Genomic DNA, 16,528 nt, shown 5'->3' on the forward strand with positions numbered 1-16,528 from the left:
TAAGGGATACTCAAGAACTTGAAGGATCCTGACAGTAGGAATATTTGGGTGAACAAGTCGTATCTACGCACAATATATGTGCAGGGATATTTGTGTAAAGAAATTCTATATTCTGACTTGTGAGAAATAATCATGTGAACAGCCCCAGAAGATTTGGCTCTCTGAAAGAAAGGGAAAAGTATTTTTACATATATTCCCTGACACAACAAACATACTCACATTTATCTTGATCTGCTTCCACACCTTCACTCTCTGTGTCGCTTGGCAATATCCATGGCTGGTGGGCAAGATGAAGTTGGTGTAAGAATTCATCCTATCATAAACAAATCTATTTTAGGTACGTCACATAGAAGGTTTCACTTTGGCTATACATAGTAGCAAGCACTTCAATCTCAGTTAACTGAATCCATGAAAGCCTGAATAAAATCCTGACTGAGCTAACCTTGTTATCCCCAGCCTTGCTTTGTCTTATTTATACCTGGCCCTGCAGATTTCCATGAGCAGCATCTGATGAAGTGAGTCTGTGCTCACGAAAGCTCACGCTCAAAACTTTTCTGTTAGTCTATAAGGTGCCACAGGACCCTTTGTTGCTGTTACAGATCCAGACTAACACGGCTACCCCTCTGATACTTGAATAAAATCCAACATTCTCACATCAAAATAACCTACAGTTTAAATGGCCTTCAGATATGGCATGGCTTTCTCCAGATTTTGTGCACATTTTATTTCTCCTGATCACCCAAGAAAAAAATAGTTTTTGAATTAAAATTTTTATGGATTGTTGCCACTGAGGGTCGCACTGAGGCTTGCAGGGGCACCATGTGTGATGGCTGCTGACCGCACGCTCTCAACTTCCTGCAGTGGGGTTTCCTGGTCCATGCGGCTTTAAAAGCCGCTGCATGCACAGACCTTGGAGCCCCACAGGGGCTGGGCAGACTTCTCTGCCTAACAGCTGATTGCTGCCATGGCAGTTCCTGCTCTTTCGAAAAAGCGGGACACAGAACGTCTACACATGTCCTTTTTCAAAAAAAGACATTGAAAGAGCAGCCTCCTCCTCCTCCTGTCTCTTTGGAAGAGTGGTTTTGGTTCCTGCGGTGCCTAATGTCGATTTCATCTTCAACAGAGCATGAGGCGTGCGTAGATGCACCATGCACTACTTTAAAGTGGGGCCTACTCCTTCGAAAGAATGGGCCAGTGCAGACGCAGCTTCCAGGTGTTGTCCAAGCAGAAATATTGCTGCAGCCAACATTCTCTGAGTAGTTCTATTACTAGTACCAGTGTTAGCATTAGTGAAGGAGTGGGCATGCACGTGCACACACCTTCTGAATCTGCTCCTAAGTAATCAGATAATGGCAAAACATAAAGAACCAAGGCAACTAACAAAGCAATTTTGAACCAGTTGTAGCACTCTCCCAAGAAACACGATAAACTTCGTTTGTCCAAGTCATGCCAGAAACACGGCCTAGGGAACAATCATTCATTAGCAGGGAAAGGAAGAGGTGATCCTTTCGTTTTATTCTATCTTTAACATCTACAATTTTAAACTTTTTGCTATCATGGCAAATGCTGCGCTGTACCCGTATGAAGTGCAGCGGAGAACCTCCAGCCCAAATGGGGTGGGGAGGCTTTAAGCTACTTTTGTGTCTTTTCAGTCCTCGGCTGCTCTAGGGAATGAAATGGTCCCCAAGCTTATCCAAAAGGTCTGTCTAAGACACAGCAGATTCTCAGGGCTGTGCTACGGTTGGAAGCTCAGAATTTCTACAAATCTTTTTACTGTGGTTCTGCCCTTCCATCCCCATCACATCTGTAGGGAAAAAATCACCCCAGTCTAGAACCAGGGTGTTAGATACTGGATAGAGATTTGATAAGGGATGAGGATCTGGGTCTCAGTTACACCAGTATAAATCCACAGTAAGTCCACTGATGTCAAGGGACTTGCTCTGGCTTTTCATCAGGATAAGAGAGTAGAATTTGTCTCCTGAGATTTAATATCTCACTCTATGACACGCTGAAACCAGCCAAACTTTCCTTTTGTTAACAGACATATAACAATAAAAATGTGACTATGCTGAAAACACTTATGAGTTTGTTAGGCATGAAAGCTGATTGTAAAATTCCATTTGTTCAAGAAATGAAACTGAAAATAAGTCACTGAAGCACTCTTCCTTCAACACCAGCTTATAAGAACTATAAATGAACTGTGTGAGAAGGTAATGGGGTCTGTCCTGAAAAGAGAAACAGTGTTCAGTGATTCTTTGTCCAATTACATAAAATACCTAAGGGAATAAAAAAGTATCTGGAAAAGGGTTTAAAACCTTGATTTATTAATTTTATAGAGATAAAAGATAATTCTCCAGATAACATTTCTATGTTAAAAAACACTTTGCCCTTGAACAGAGCTGGTAATATAACCCACCTGCTGGTGCTGTATAGTATTATCTATTCCAGGAGGCAGGCATTCATATGCTGAAGTACTCTGATCATTACGCAACTTATAATTCTTTTTGATTGGGATCAAAGAGCTAAAGTCTTGGGCATTTTTATAAAAACAAACAGCTGACATGTTAAATCTTTGCCAAATTATTCAAGAATAATTCAGGCACCATTAAACCATGACTGGTAATAATATGGTCTCTGTCACAAAGCAAAGAATTGTTTCTTTGGATTTTATTTATTAGTCTGTTTTCTTTTCAGATTTCATTCCTTCCTTACACATCTTTGAACCTTATTAAAAACTTTATAAGAAATATAATTAGAGCACTAATATGTATATTTGCAATAGTGTTTACTGAATTAGTTCATCATCTTTTAACCATTATTTCTGTGGTGTTACTCCTTATTTATAACCAGATAAGTGAGGAGTACAGATAGCCTTTTTTTTTCCTTCTTCCTTCTTTTTTTTAACCCCCCACAAGCTTTCAGCTTTACATCCTGTACAGTAAATGCTGTGTGGCCAAAGTGCACTCACATCTACTTAAATTTTCATGGCATGTGCCGTGTGCCTAGAAGGAACAAAAGTAACTTTTACCTCCTATCCTCTTCTTTTACAAAAGGGTCTCTTAACTGGCAAGAGGATTCAGCCACTCTCCCATGAGAGACAGCTGCCCCAGAGAGCACTGGACTACGTTTCATTTCTTCTCCAGCTGCACCGTCTTGGAGCAGAAATGCTTACTGGGTATGTTCAGTAAACCTCTCCTTTTCTAAGTGTCCAGGAGCCAAGGCAAGCCAGACAGTGAAAAACGAGTGCCTAGAGTTAACAGGGTGAAGTCCCAAGCACTAAGATGCCAGAGGCCATGTTTCTGTGATGGCCAGAGTCTGTGTCCCTGTTATCGAGGAGGGTAAGAATGTCATGGGCTGCTTTCTTCACTTAGGGAGTAGGAGGCAAAAACTGCAGTTGTTTCCACAGTTTTTCCCTCTATTCACACCCAGTGAGCATCCCCAAAGTGAGTCTCCCCAGTATTGGAAAGTTATTCAGGCACATGTTTAGTGAGGGACAAAGAGAGGGTGGGGCCAGGCCCTTGGTGGTCTATGTTACATTGCCCCAGGTAAGCAAAAGAAGGCCAGACAGGAAGAAAGTCAATGAAGAGCAGGCAGGCAGCATTATGAGGGACCTCCAGTACTGCTTGGAGGTGAGGAGGTACAATCCACAATCTGGGAAGATGCCACAGGAATGGAAGGTCAAAATGAAGGATGATAACAATTACAACCATATAAAGATTGAAGGTGTCTTGAGTTGTCTGTATTTTTTCAAAACAGGCAACAAGAAAACAGGTGAGGTCATCCCATGATGATACTTAGTGGAGCTCATAGGCCCAACCAGTGCTGTAAGTTAGTGTAGTATTGTACCTAAAACACCATCCTTAAAAAGTTGGTGTTTGATGCTGTATAGGCACAGCTTCCCTTTCATAAAATCCAGACTTTGGTTATCTTCTGGAAGTCCTTTGCACATTTATGGTTATCCCAATCCTTTCCATTGCTAACGGTTTTTGTATTCTAAGTGCCTGTACTGTGACACTCTATACGTCAGGGGAGTGCCCTGTAACCCCCATAATCCTCATTTAAATCCCATTGGGATCCTGCAGATAAAGCATGCCATTTGCAATATCATGATTATTATCTCCTGAAAGCAAGTGTTCTAAGTATGTGTGTATCATCATGCATACGAAATTATAAGGACTGTGTTCCATGGTTTTCACTAAAATATGCTTTTGGTTTGGAAATTGCTCAGATACTAGCTCTCCAGAGATAAGGGCAAGAGATGTAATCAGCCCCTGGGTGGGTGATGATCAGGCATCACCAGTCACTACCCAGCAGAGGAGTTACAGTTCAATGGTTCACTCACAGGGCCACACCATGGGAACTGCTCAACCTGGCCTGGTAACTCAGCAATGTCAACCTGACACGTCCAGACTTGTGTTCTCCAAGTACATAAACTAAGGGTATACAACAACACAGTAGGCACCATGCTTGGCTTTCTCTTGAGCAGCCTGGTGCCTTGCAGTGGGGGAGAAGACTGAAGACTCCAGCAGAAGAGACTGACCCAAGTCTCAGGGGTGAAACCTGTATATTATGAATGGCAATATCCAGAGGGTGAGAAAAACTGCTTCATCTATATGTTGCCCACCCTAACGGATTTGAGAGTTTAGAAGGCATACTTATATTTTCTTTTCTTTTGGTAGCCATCCTTTTGGCCTGCCACTTATAAGACGTGTCTACACGTGCACGCTACTTCGAAGTAGCAGCACTAACTTCGAAATGGCGCCCGTCACAGCTACACGTGTCGGGTGCTATTTCAATGTTAACATCGACGTTAGGTGGCGAGACGTCGAAGCCGCTAACCCCATAAGGGGATGGGAATAGCGCCCTAATTCGACGTTCAACGTCGAAGTAGGGACCGTGTAGACGATCCGCGTCCTGCCACATCGAAATAGCGGGGTCCGCCATGGAAGCCATCAGCTGAGGGGTTGAGAGACGCTCTCTCTCCAGCCCCTGCGGGGCTCTATGGTCATCGTGTGCAGCAGCCCTTACCCAGGGCTTCTGGCTGCTGCTGCAGCAGCTGGGGATCCATGCTGCGTGCACAGGGTCTGCAACCAGTTGTCAGCTCTGTGGATCTTGTGTTGTTTAGTGCAACTGTGTCTGGGAGGGGCCCTTTAAGGGAGCGGCTTGCTGTTGAGTCCGCCCTGTGACCCTGTCTGCAGCTGTTCCTGGCACCCTTATTTCAATGTGTGCTACTTTGGTGTGTAGACGTTCCCTCGCAGCGCCTATTTCGATGTGGTGCTGCCCAACATCGAAGTTGAACGTCGACGTTGCCAGCCCTGGAGGACGTGTAGACGTTATTCATCGAACTAGCTTATTATAAGCTATTTTGATGTAGCGTGCACGTGTAGACGTAGCCATAATCACTTAAAATCTATCTTTTATAGTCAACTTTTTTTTTTTAACTCTTTGGCCATGTCTACACTAGCCCCAAACTTCAAAATGCCCATGCAAATGGCCATTTCAAAGTTTACTAATGAAGTGCTGAAATACATATTCAGCGCCTCATTAGCATGCGGGTGGCCGCGGCACTTCGAAATTGACGCGGTTCGCCACCGCGCGGCTCGTCCCAACGTGGCTCCTTTTCGAAAGGACCCCGCCTACTTCAAAGTCCCCTTATTCCTATGAGCAGATGGGAATAAGGGGACTTCGAAGTAGGTGGGGTCCTTTCGAAAAGGAGCCCTGTCGGGACGAGCCATGCGGCAGCGAGCCGTGTCAATTTTGAAGTGCCGCGGCGGCCCGCATGCTAATGAGGTGCTGAATATGTATTTCAGCGCTTCATTAGTAAACTCTGAAATGGCCATTTACATGGCCATTTCGAAGTTTCGGGCTAGTGTAGACATAGCCTTTATCTTTATCAGTGAGTTTGCCTGAAGCGTTTGAGAAGTCTGCTCAAGTTTACAAAGTCTGGTGTATTTCCACTTTCCATTAATGAATTGGTGAACCAACAATAAACTTGTACCGAACGTCTTGAGCAGTGTATGAGGGTGGATTTCTGAGGTGCAAGTCTGGCAGATGGAGGGGTTTGGCTGTTGCCTTTCTCTGAGTGATTCATGAGTGGCTCTGGAGCATTCATTCAATGAAACTGGGTGTAGGGCTCTATGAGTTTATGTTGAGTGATAACATGGTCTGGAGGGATCTGCTCCTTGTTACTAACAAAGCATTGTGACAGACATCCCAGGCTTGAGAGCTAAGAGGGCACAGCAGTCCTAGTTCCAAGCTGCACCCAAGAGATCCCATCACATGTACGATAGCCTGGGCAGATCACCAAGATGTAGAAGGCAGTTGGTGATTGTTAGAGATTGCCGCGTCTTATACTCCTATATCAGAAATTATTTAATAGGAACGGGAATTTTGAACATTTAAGTTTCTTCCACTTCCTAGCTCACTTTATAATTTTGCCTCTAAGTAAGCAGGAATTGTGAGACACAGTGTGGTTCCTAACATGAGCCTTGCTCAGTTGGAGTTTCCAGGATATGAAGAAGCTACTGGTTAAAAAATCAAGCAGGACAGGAGTAATTTAAGGCTGTATGTTTCCCAGGCAGCAGGATTATGGTCAGATATGTTGCCTGTAGAGGGGAATCATCTAGGCTATAGAAAAATCTAGGAGAACAAGAAAACAAAGGGAGGTTGGGATTCACTGAGGCATAAGCACCTGCCACTCCAGGAGCTTAAATTCAAGATTTAGATAACACTGGTCTTCACAAAATCCCTGTTGTGCAGCTACTGTCAAATTCTGTGGGCTATGTCCCTGGCTCTGTCCACACTAGACAGTTTTGTAGGCAAAACTCGGGTTTTGTCAAAAAAAAAAATGGAGCATCTACACACACAAAATGGGTTTTGTCTACAGAAACTGTCAACAAAAAAGCTCTGTAGACACTCCGGGAGGCCCTTTTGTTGACCAAGTGGGTCAAAAGATGCACCTGCTTTTATTTGTAGATGTAATCTGTTGACAGAAATTTTATTGGAACGCCTCTTCTCACAGTAATTTCTATAGCTTCTAATGTAGATGTAGCCTCCTGGTCTTTAAGTTTATGTCATAACAGATCCTGCCCAAGACATCTATATATCAGTATCAGGAAATGCAGGTGTAACACAAACAGACCGTTGCTGTTGGTGGAGAGGACCAAACCTGGGGCTGCTCGACCTTAGTACATGAGTTCTTGCTCCTTCTCCATGGTCTTGGTGCTGTTAGAGGGGACAGAACACCAAACCTAGGAGGTGTTTGGGTTATGCACACAGCTGGAAGAGTGGGACAGCTTACCATTCACTCTAGCCAGGAAGGAGGTGGAGCAGTCAGGCCATCCCTGTTTCTGGCAGCTGGGCTGGAAGGTTCTTGGAAATGTCCCAAGTGATTTTTTTTCCTCTCAAAACTCATCCTGTAAAAAGCCCTAATGTTCATGGCATTTAATTTCAGTCATGTCTACAGCGGAAAGATTTCCAGTCAGATCTAATGGGAGTGCCTGGATCCCCACTTTCCACAGCTGTGGAGTCACTTTTGCCTCAGTTTACTCATCTCCATAGCACAGCTGGGGCCTCATAGGACATATTGAATCATAAAAAGTATAAGACCTTAACTTCTGGGTTTTTTTTTCATTCCTACAACTTGCTTACAACTTTCTAAACAGCAATTTTTAATTCATTTTTGCATTAAAGCTAATTCACCTGATTTGACACCTTTATACATGATAAAAACAATGAGGAATCCTGTGGCATCTTAAAGATTAACAGCAGTATTTGAGCATAAGTATTCATGGGTAAAAACCACTTTGTCAGATGCATGAGAGACTTTATATCCTGTGTCATATCCAAATCCATTTTAAGGCCAGTAATATGTTCTCAGAAATAGCCTGTCTTAAGGGAATGCTAACACACTCATCCCTCGCTTTACGAGCACAATTCGTTCCCAGCTTTCTGCTCATAGGCAGAAACTTGTAAGAGGGACACTAAATCACCATTAAAGTACATATAAAAGGCTCTGATTAGTTCCTAGGGTTCCCAAGTCAGGGAAGGAGTGGCAGCAGATGGCACTGCTTTTGAAAGGTGAGTGAACCTTGGGTTGGGGAAGGTTAAAGGCTGGGAGTAGTTTGGGGTTGTGAGCAGGAGGGAGGGTAAAAATATGGTGGTGGGTTGGTGGGGGGTTCAGGCTGCTGCGGTTTCGGGCCACCGGGAGGGGAGTTGGGCTGCAGGGCCGCGGGGATTAAGCAGCAGGGGGGGTCTGACTGCAGGCTAGTAAGGGGGTCTGGCTGTCGTGGTTTGGGGCCGTGGAGGTTACAGGCAGAGGCCGGGGAGGGTCAGGCCATAGGGAATACAGGCACCAGGGACGTCAGGCTGCGGGGCCTCAGGGGGGTGTGGCCGCAGAGGGCTACAGGTGACTGCAGGGGTGTTTGGCTGCGGGAATTACAGGTGGCGGGTGGGGTCTGGTCATGGGGGGGTACAGGTGGCTGCAGGGGGCGTGAGTGCAGTGGGGTCTGGCTGTGGAGCCGGCAGGGGGTGTACAGGCGGCTGCAGGGCCGCAGGATGGTCTGGTCGCAGGGGGGTACGGTTGCTGGGGGGTACAAGCGGCAGGGGGGTCTGGTTGTGGGTTGTACAGGCGGCCATGGGGGCTACAGGTGGCCGCGGGGGGGTACAGCCATGGGGGATACAAGCGGCAGGGGGGTCTGACTGTGGGGCTGGCAGAGGTGTTGGGCTGCATGGCCACAGGGGGATTTGGCTGCAGGGGGGTAGGGGTTCAGGCTGTGGGGCCAGTGTGGTTTAGGGCTGCAGGGGGGAATGTCAGGCGGCGGGGGGGGGTCTGGCCATGGGGCCAGCAGGGGCATTAGGCTGCCGCAGTTTGGGGCTGCGGGGAGCATGGGCGGCAGTGGGGTGTCAGGCTGCAGCAGGCTGGGGCTGTAGGGCTGGCGGGGGGCGGTAGACTAGGGTGTTGGAGCCGCATGGAGGGGGGTAAGGCTTGTATGAGCACCGCAAGTTCATTCAGAGTGAACTAGGGTCGGTAAGTGTGTCCCTCGTTTAAGCAAGTACTCGTAAATGAAGTACTCGTTTAACGAGGTATGAGTGTATAACTGCTCAAATAGCATTATAGAATCTGCACTAACCAAGCTATTTAAAAAGTGTTAAAAAATCAGTAATTAAATTTCCAAAGTACCATGTATTTGTTATCACTGTAGACTAATTATGTAAAATCCACTAGTATATAAGAAACAATCTTTTTATGCTATGAATCAGCCCAGTTTGCAAAGTGGTCTAAACTTATTATATACTTTCTCTATTATGCTAGTTTTTTTCTGGATTTCAAAGTAGTTCCAAGATATTATAAAGAAAATCTACCAATTCAAAACACAATTAATCACTATTATCTGCCAAATATTTGAGTGACTTTTCTATTGGATAAAAGGGAGGTAAGTCAGCTCTGTAAAAAAAAAATTAACCTTGACATGTCTAAAGAAATATCAATTACAATTCTAATAATAGAAATCATATTGCTATCCACGGGCTCTGATCCTACTGCAGTTTACCAAATTTTATCAACACAAATTGAATCACATTTAAAAATAAATATATTCCTCCAAGCCAACATAAGGAACTAAAATGTGAATTAAAAACCCTCACATCCCTCATTGTATAGTTTTGATGGTCTTAAAATGAGTAAAAATAGATATATTAAAATCTTACTTCTGATAAAGTGACTCTTCGGGGAGCAGTTCCTATAACATTTCCACTCATTTGTACAGCCAGCCCTGAAGGAGTGCCGGGGGTCCTCCCAGTTTGGCTCTTAGAAGTTAAAGACCTGCTTCTTTGCATACTAAGGATTCCTTCTTTACTTCCCTGTTTGCTAAAGGTAAGAGGTCGTGGCAACAAACTATTTGGGGTTGCAGGTCTGCTTCCTGGAGTTGATGGAGTTGGAGGTCTGTTACTCTGTACATTGTGAGTCTGACGCCTATTGTTTGAGACACTGGAGATCTGCACTCTGCTCTTGGTCAGGAGCGGTGGTGACTTGTTTCCTTGCAGCTGCAACTGAATATTTTTCCCAGTTGGACCTGGCACTTGAGGCCTTGAATTTTGGCCTGTTGTGGCTTGAAGATTTCCTGGATGATTCACTGTAACTAAATTAATATGTGGATTACTGGAGCTTCTTGCTAGCCTCGATTCTTCCCAGAGTGCAAGGTCCTTTTCAATGTCTGCATATAGGAAAATGAATAAAATTAAATAAAAGAAAATGTAACATTAAAGGTTAAAAAGGACACAGTGAGGATGCCTCTACATGGAGACTTGGTTTGCGACAAGCCTGGGTCTGAACACACAGTCCTCTAGCTTGCTGTACACAAAATTGCCATGTGGACTCTGACTGTGCACTGAAAGCTCCATAGGGCACATTGATGTTCTGCTGTTTGAAAGAGCAGTCAACAAGCATCGTTAGTATATAGTAGCAGTGCCCATATGAACAGTGAGGCACAGTAGGCTAAAGCGCTGTCAAAGTATCGCCTGACTTGCTGCATACCCTATCTATGTAGAGAAGACTAACATATATAATCTCTCTTCTTCATGATTTTAAAATTGATTTAATGTATAAAACCTACTCATCATCTTTCAGCCATCCCCACAAATGAGAGACAGACAGAATTAACAAACCAAAATATTCTGCAAGCAATTTCTCCTTCAAAGCTCATCCCTGAAAAACTGATTACAAAATCTCTTTGGCTGCATCTACACTGCGAAGTAAGACTGAATTTATTAGTATTGATTTTATAACTCTGGAATTTATTAATTTGATTTTGACTATCCTTACCTCCCTACGAACTCCTCATAAAGTCAACTTATTGTTGCCATACTCAACTGGCAAGCATTGACTGTAGTAGTAGTGCATGGTGGGAACTTATCCCACAGTTCTCTCATTCTCGTAGCATTCTGTATTACAAGTGATCAGAAATATCATCCCTGACGTCACCACAGCCAATCTGGTGTCTGCCCTTTGTAACTTTGTTCTCACCCACATTTATTTCCGATTTGGGGACAACTTGTACCTCCAGATTAGTGGAACTGCTATGAGGATCCACAAGGCTCCACAATATACTAATATATTTATGGCTGACCAGGACCAACGATTCCTCAGCTCTCGTCCGCTATTATCCCTCCTTTACTTTCAATACATCAATGACATCTTTCTGATTTGGACTCATAGTATAGAGACTCTAGAAGAATTCCACAGAGATTTGAACAATCTACACCCCACCATCAACTTATGCGTTGACCACTCCACGCGAGAGATACATTTCCTGGACACTAAAGTACAAATGATGGCCTGATCAGCACCACAAGCTACTGAAAACCCACTGATTGCTATACTGACCTACATGCTTCTAGCTTCCATCCTGCACAACAACAAGATCCATTGTTTACAGTCAAGCCCTCAGGTATAATTGCATTTGCTTTGATCCTACTGACAGAGACCAAAATCTACAAGATCTCTATCAAATATTCATAAACCTGAATTACCCACCAGGAGAAGTAAAAAAAAACAAATTGACAGGGTTAGATGAATACCCAAAAACCAGCTACTTCAAGATAGGCCTCAAAAAACCAACAATAGAACACCACTGCCCATTACCTACAGACTCCAACTCAAACCACTGCAATGCATCATTAAAGACCTACAACCTATCCTTAATCAGGATGCAACACTCCAGAAGGCCTGAGGTGACAGGCCTGTTCTCTCCTACAGACAACCTCCCAACCTTACGAGGATCCTCACCAGCAACCACAGGCTTTGCCACAATAATACCAGTCTTGGAACTTTTCCTTGCAACAAGACCCATTGCCAACTTTGTCCACATGTCTCTTCTGGAGACACCATCACTGGACCTAACCAGGTTATTCACAGAATCACAGGGCACATTCTCATGTTCCTCAACTAACATCATATATGCCATCACGTCCCAACAATGCCCACATACTATGTATATAGGGCAAACGGTAAACACTCTTCAACAAAGAATGAATGGACACAAAACAAACATCAAAATACTCGTAACTCACAAACTTGTCATCTAGCGCTTTAATGGAGTGGGCCATTCTGTTAATGACCTGAAAGTCTGTGTTTTACTGAAAAGGAACTTTAAGAATCGCCTACAGAGACAGAGTGCGGAACTCTCTTTTATATTCAAATTTGACACATTAACACGTGGTTTGAACTGGGACGGCAATTACCTGGCCCATTATAAGGACTCTTTTACATACTTTGTTTTATCTCACTCTTGACCTCCCCGCCTCCTACTGTCCCCTATGCTCTTCTGATTTGCCCACCTTGATTACAATTTTTTTGATTTGCCAACCTTGATAACTATTTTTGGTTCTCTGTGCCTTAAATATTGAGTCTGTCCTGGTATGGCTGTGGTCTGAAGAAGTGAGTCTGTCCCACGAAAAGTCATCACCTAATAAATTATTTTGTTAGTCTTTAAAGTGCTACTGAACTGCTTTTTTGTTTTGACAGAATACAGACTTTCTCTCTGTTACTATCGTAGCATTCTGGGCACACTTGCTGGCCTTTGACATCATCTTCCCGCACTGCATGTTCCTCATTCTCCTCCTGTGTTAAGCAAACATCCATTTTTCCAGTTAGAAGTAAGGAAAAGTAGGGCATCAATGAAGATGGCAAAGTTAACAGAAATCCCTTTCTTCTGTAACTGAATTATCAATGATTTCATAAAAATTAGCAAGTGTGTCTCTTCTCAACTGGCCATCCACTCACTGTCCCCCCTCCCATGATTGCATCCGATCCCTGAAAATAACACAGGGACAATGAAAAGCTTGAAGAAAGAGTTGATAGTAAAGTTTTTGGAAAAAGAGAGTTGCTGAGGGGAGGGCATTTCACTTTCCAGTGCACTATACAGCTTCTATGCACAGTCTGTGTTCTCAACTGGCCATCCAATGACTATCCCTCTCCCTTGATTGCATCTGATCCCTGAAAATAACACAGAGACAGTCTATATTCTCAATTGGTCCTCCACCAATTCTGTCCTGCTTGAAGGGGTGCAAAGTTAGAAGAAAGAGGATAGAAAAGGCTAGGAAAAAAGATTTTTGTTTCCCCTCTTCACTACACAGACGCTGCCAACAGGGGGGATGGCAGTGAAATCTCATACACTGAACTTACAACGGAAACAGGAATCTCAAATGGCCGTACATCCACTGTTCTCTGTGCTTTTGAGGGGCTCAAAACATGAAGAAAGAGGAAAGGAAAGATCAGGAAAAAGATTTTATAACTGACATATCAAAGATTTTGCAAAAAGCAGCAGGTGTCTCCAATGGGCAGGAAGCCCCAGAAAATATTTTGGTGGGTGGCGGAGGTGGGAGGGCTGTGGTCTGCAGCTTCAGAGTCAGCTGAAATGTTCCACCGACCCTGAAAACCTTAACCACCGAGGGAGACTCCCCCACACTCCCGCTGGCAGCAAACCCCCAAATATCTTAGCTGCCATAGGAGACTGCCCCCTCCAGTGGCAGCAAGCCCCCCGGTCCTTTCTGGGGCATGAGGGGGTTTCAGTGAGGGGCCAGCTGAAGTAGTCCTTCTGAACATCTTACCCGCCAGGAGAGAGTTCCTCCCAGTAGTAGAAAGGTCCCAATAATATATTTAGGGCAGTGGGGCCGGGGGGGAGGGGGTTGGTTGAAGTATTCCCTCCAAATACCTTTACCTCCGGGGGAAACTTCCTCCTGGTGGCAGATAAACCCCGAAAATGTTTTTGGTGGCAGGGGGGCAGCTGAAGTCGTCTCCCCGACTATCTTAGCCACTGGGGAGACCTCCTCCCAGTGGCTGCAAGCCCCCAAACTTCTTTCCCACCCTTGGAGCCCTAACAGCATGCGAGCCAGGACATGGTGCTGCTTGGTCAGCACCAAACAGCAGGCACATCCTTTTACTGGGTTGGGGGCTACCCACGTGATATGGCTGAGTGCAGGAAAGACCCCGACCGTGACGCCTGTGTGGGGGGCACACAAATGCAAATTTCTGAGAAGAAGTTTCTTGGCCTCTTATGCAATCACAGCCCCCACAACAGCCTTGCTGCCACATGGTGCAGCAGGGCAGTGGCTGGCACTAGGCAGCACAGAAAAAAAATGCAAAGTGTAGAGACAGAACCACGAACTCTATGCTGGGGCTATTTGTAATGGGTAGATGCACTCACAGCACTAATAGCAAAGAAAGAAAGATATTTCTCAGCCTCTCACACAAAAATGACCCCACAGCCACAGGTTTTCTGGTCCTGATTTGAAATTCATGGTCTTCCTGTTATGTAATTCCGGGACACCTGGAGAGCAGCAGCCAGAGCAGAGCACTGAGGGGTATTGTGGGTTACATACGGGACACCTCTGTAGGCTAATAAATTCACTTTTCAGACATGGTGCTTCCACACTGGCTTCTATTCAAACTTTTGAATTCAAGCTTGATGCTATACCCAGCAGGTTCCAATGCTATGATATTGATATTAGTGTTCCCTAAATCTAGCTAATGGTATTTACAGTGAAGACAGTCACATGGTAATATCTAGCTATCCCATAAATTTGAATTTTTCTTGTCGTGTAGACACAGCCTTTGTAATGATCTTTTCTTGATATTAAAGGTATTACAACAAATAATTCTCCATTTCTTTCAAAGTTATAGTCCTGTAACTTCTGCGGAATTTCTGTTTAGTAACCAATAAAGATGGGACAAAACTCTGGCTCTGAGCAAACCTCTGCTCTTGTAATGGAGGAATCCAAAACTGATTCACAATCTGAATTTAATCCAGGATCCTATCCTTATAACTGAGCAAGCACACTTGAATTCAGGTGCATTTGGAACTTTGATCCGTTCTAGATTTGAATTTTGTGGCTCCAATCTATCTTCAGCATCTAACCGCAAGGGCACAAAGTTTGAAAATGCAGAGCCAGGCATTCAGCAGAAATCATGCAGTAAAACACAAGAGTAGAATTTGGTGCAAAAAAGGGGTTTACACAAGCCTCACTCTCAGTTAGTTCAGTGGGAAAGGCTCTACCACCCAAGCCAGGAGAATTCAGTATTAGTGAAAAATTTCTGCTTCTGAATTCATTCAAAACACATATATGCTTCTAATTTTCAAGTAAATTATATTATTACAGTGTAAAGTAATGATGGCTTGGTACTTGACTATGCTGGCAAAATAAAAAACCTCACAAGTAAAAACATCAAGAAATGTAAAGCAAGATATTCACTGAATCATCTAATTTATGTTTCGCCGCTGTTGCCAATTTCACACTGTCACTGGCAGATGACTCCATTTAATTTGTTGATACACACAATCAGTTTCCTTTAGAACCCACCGCAGTTCTGTTTCGCTTTAAACAGCATGAGCCACATTCTCAGCAGGTGTGAACTGGCACAGCCCCATAGATTACAAACTGTGTATGTATAATGAAGCCTCCAACCCACAGAAAATCTGCATTGCACTTGTGACTTGACAGCAAAGACTTCAGGATACCAGAAATTCTACAGCTATGCTTAAACCTGATTTTCCAGTACTACAGTTTAGAAACTATTCTCATCCACTTCCAACTGTATTACTAAACATGCACAATATTTACACTATACATTTCCGTACTCACAAGTAGAATAGACCTACATTAAAATGTGCTCATGTTTTATTAAATGTTGTACTACTTTAGTTTTAAGAAATAGAAAGCTGAATTGTGTTTGTTAGTCTACAACAAGATATTCGACAAGTTAGAAAACTGGTATTGAAGAAGGACTCAAATTGAGTGCAATCTCAAAGCATATAATATTCAAACTCGTTAGTGATAAAATGTTTTTCTGCTAGCAAATTTAAATGGGTCATTAGTGTTTATATATCTAGATGACAGAAAAGGATATTTCTTATTATTGCTTTACACTCATTTAAAGGAAATATTGACATTAGACTCAAACAGTTGTTTTTATTTTACCATTTGAAATAATTTCTCTATGCTTTTAAGTTCTCTTCCATTAAGAGTTTTTTTAATCACTACGTGCCACTTTAAAAAGTGTAACATATCTGGTTTAAATCTCAAGGATCAAACAACAACGTTAAGTTTTATAATTTAAACCACATGTGGTATGCACTCTTTTAAATTAAAATTAACCTGTGCCATGTGAAAATGACTAAGGTCTCTAACTTCCTCACCCTGATTCAGTGGAGATCACGTTGGAAAGCTGAACTGGAATATCCATGCTTTTGTAAGAGTTCTCTGAACACCATGATTTAAAATTAGCAAGTGATTCTATAGGAAAAAAAAATTTAATCACCTTCTCTGCATATGATTAAAAGATTTCCTCAACAAAATCATTCAGTTCTATTTAATACATATCTGCTGATTTTGCTTCTCCATCAAGTTATCTGACTAAATGAGTGAGCTTAGTTTTGAATTCCTAACACTGCAGTATTATTTGATACTAGCAGACGTATCCAACATTACTCAGCTCTTTTAACTGAAGTATTTTTTTGAAAATAAATGAAAA

General features: G+C 43.3%; 1 protein-coding gene across 2 annotated transcripts in view; it reads right to left on the minus strand.

The window, feature by feature from the left end:
- C2H8orf34 (chromosome 2 C8orf34 homolog) overlaps positions 1–16,528 on the minus strand; it is a 253,423-nt gene that overhangs the window by 15,369 nt on the left and 221,526 nt on the right. For both annotated transcript variants that reach the window (XM_074985740.1, XM_074985739.1), the window contains exons 12-13: positions 9,709–10,214; positions 220–313 (exon numbers count right to left, since the gene is read on the minus strand). In XM_074985740.1, coding sequence (XP_074841841.1) covers positions 220–313; positions 9,709–10,214 — 600 coding nt within the window. The remainder of the gene's footprint in view (positions 1–219; positions 314–9,708; positions 10,215–16,528) is intronic.

The sequence above is a fragment of the Carettochelys insculpta genome, chromosome 2 (genome assembly GCF_033958435.1).
Source record: "Carettochelys insculpta isolate YL-2023 chromosome 2, ASM3395843v1, whole genome shotgun sequence".
NCBI lineage: Eukaryota > Metazoa > Chordata > Testudines > Carettochelyidae > Carettochelys > Carettochelys insculpta.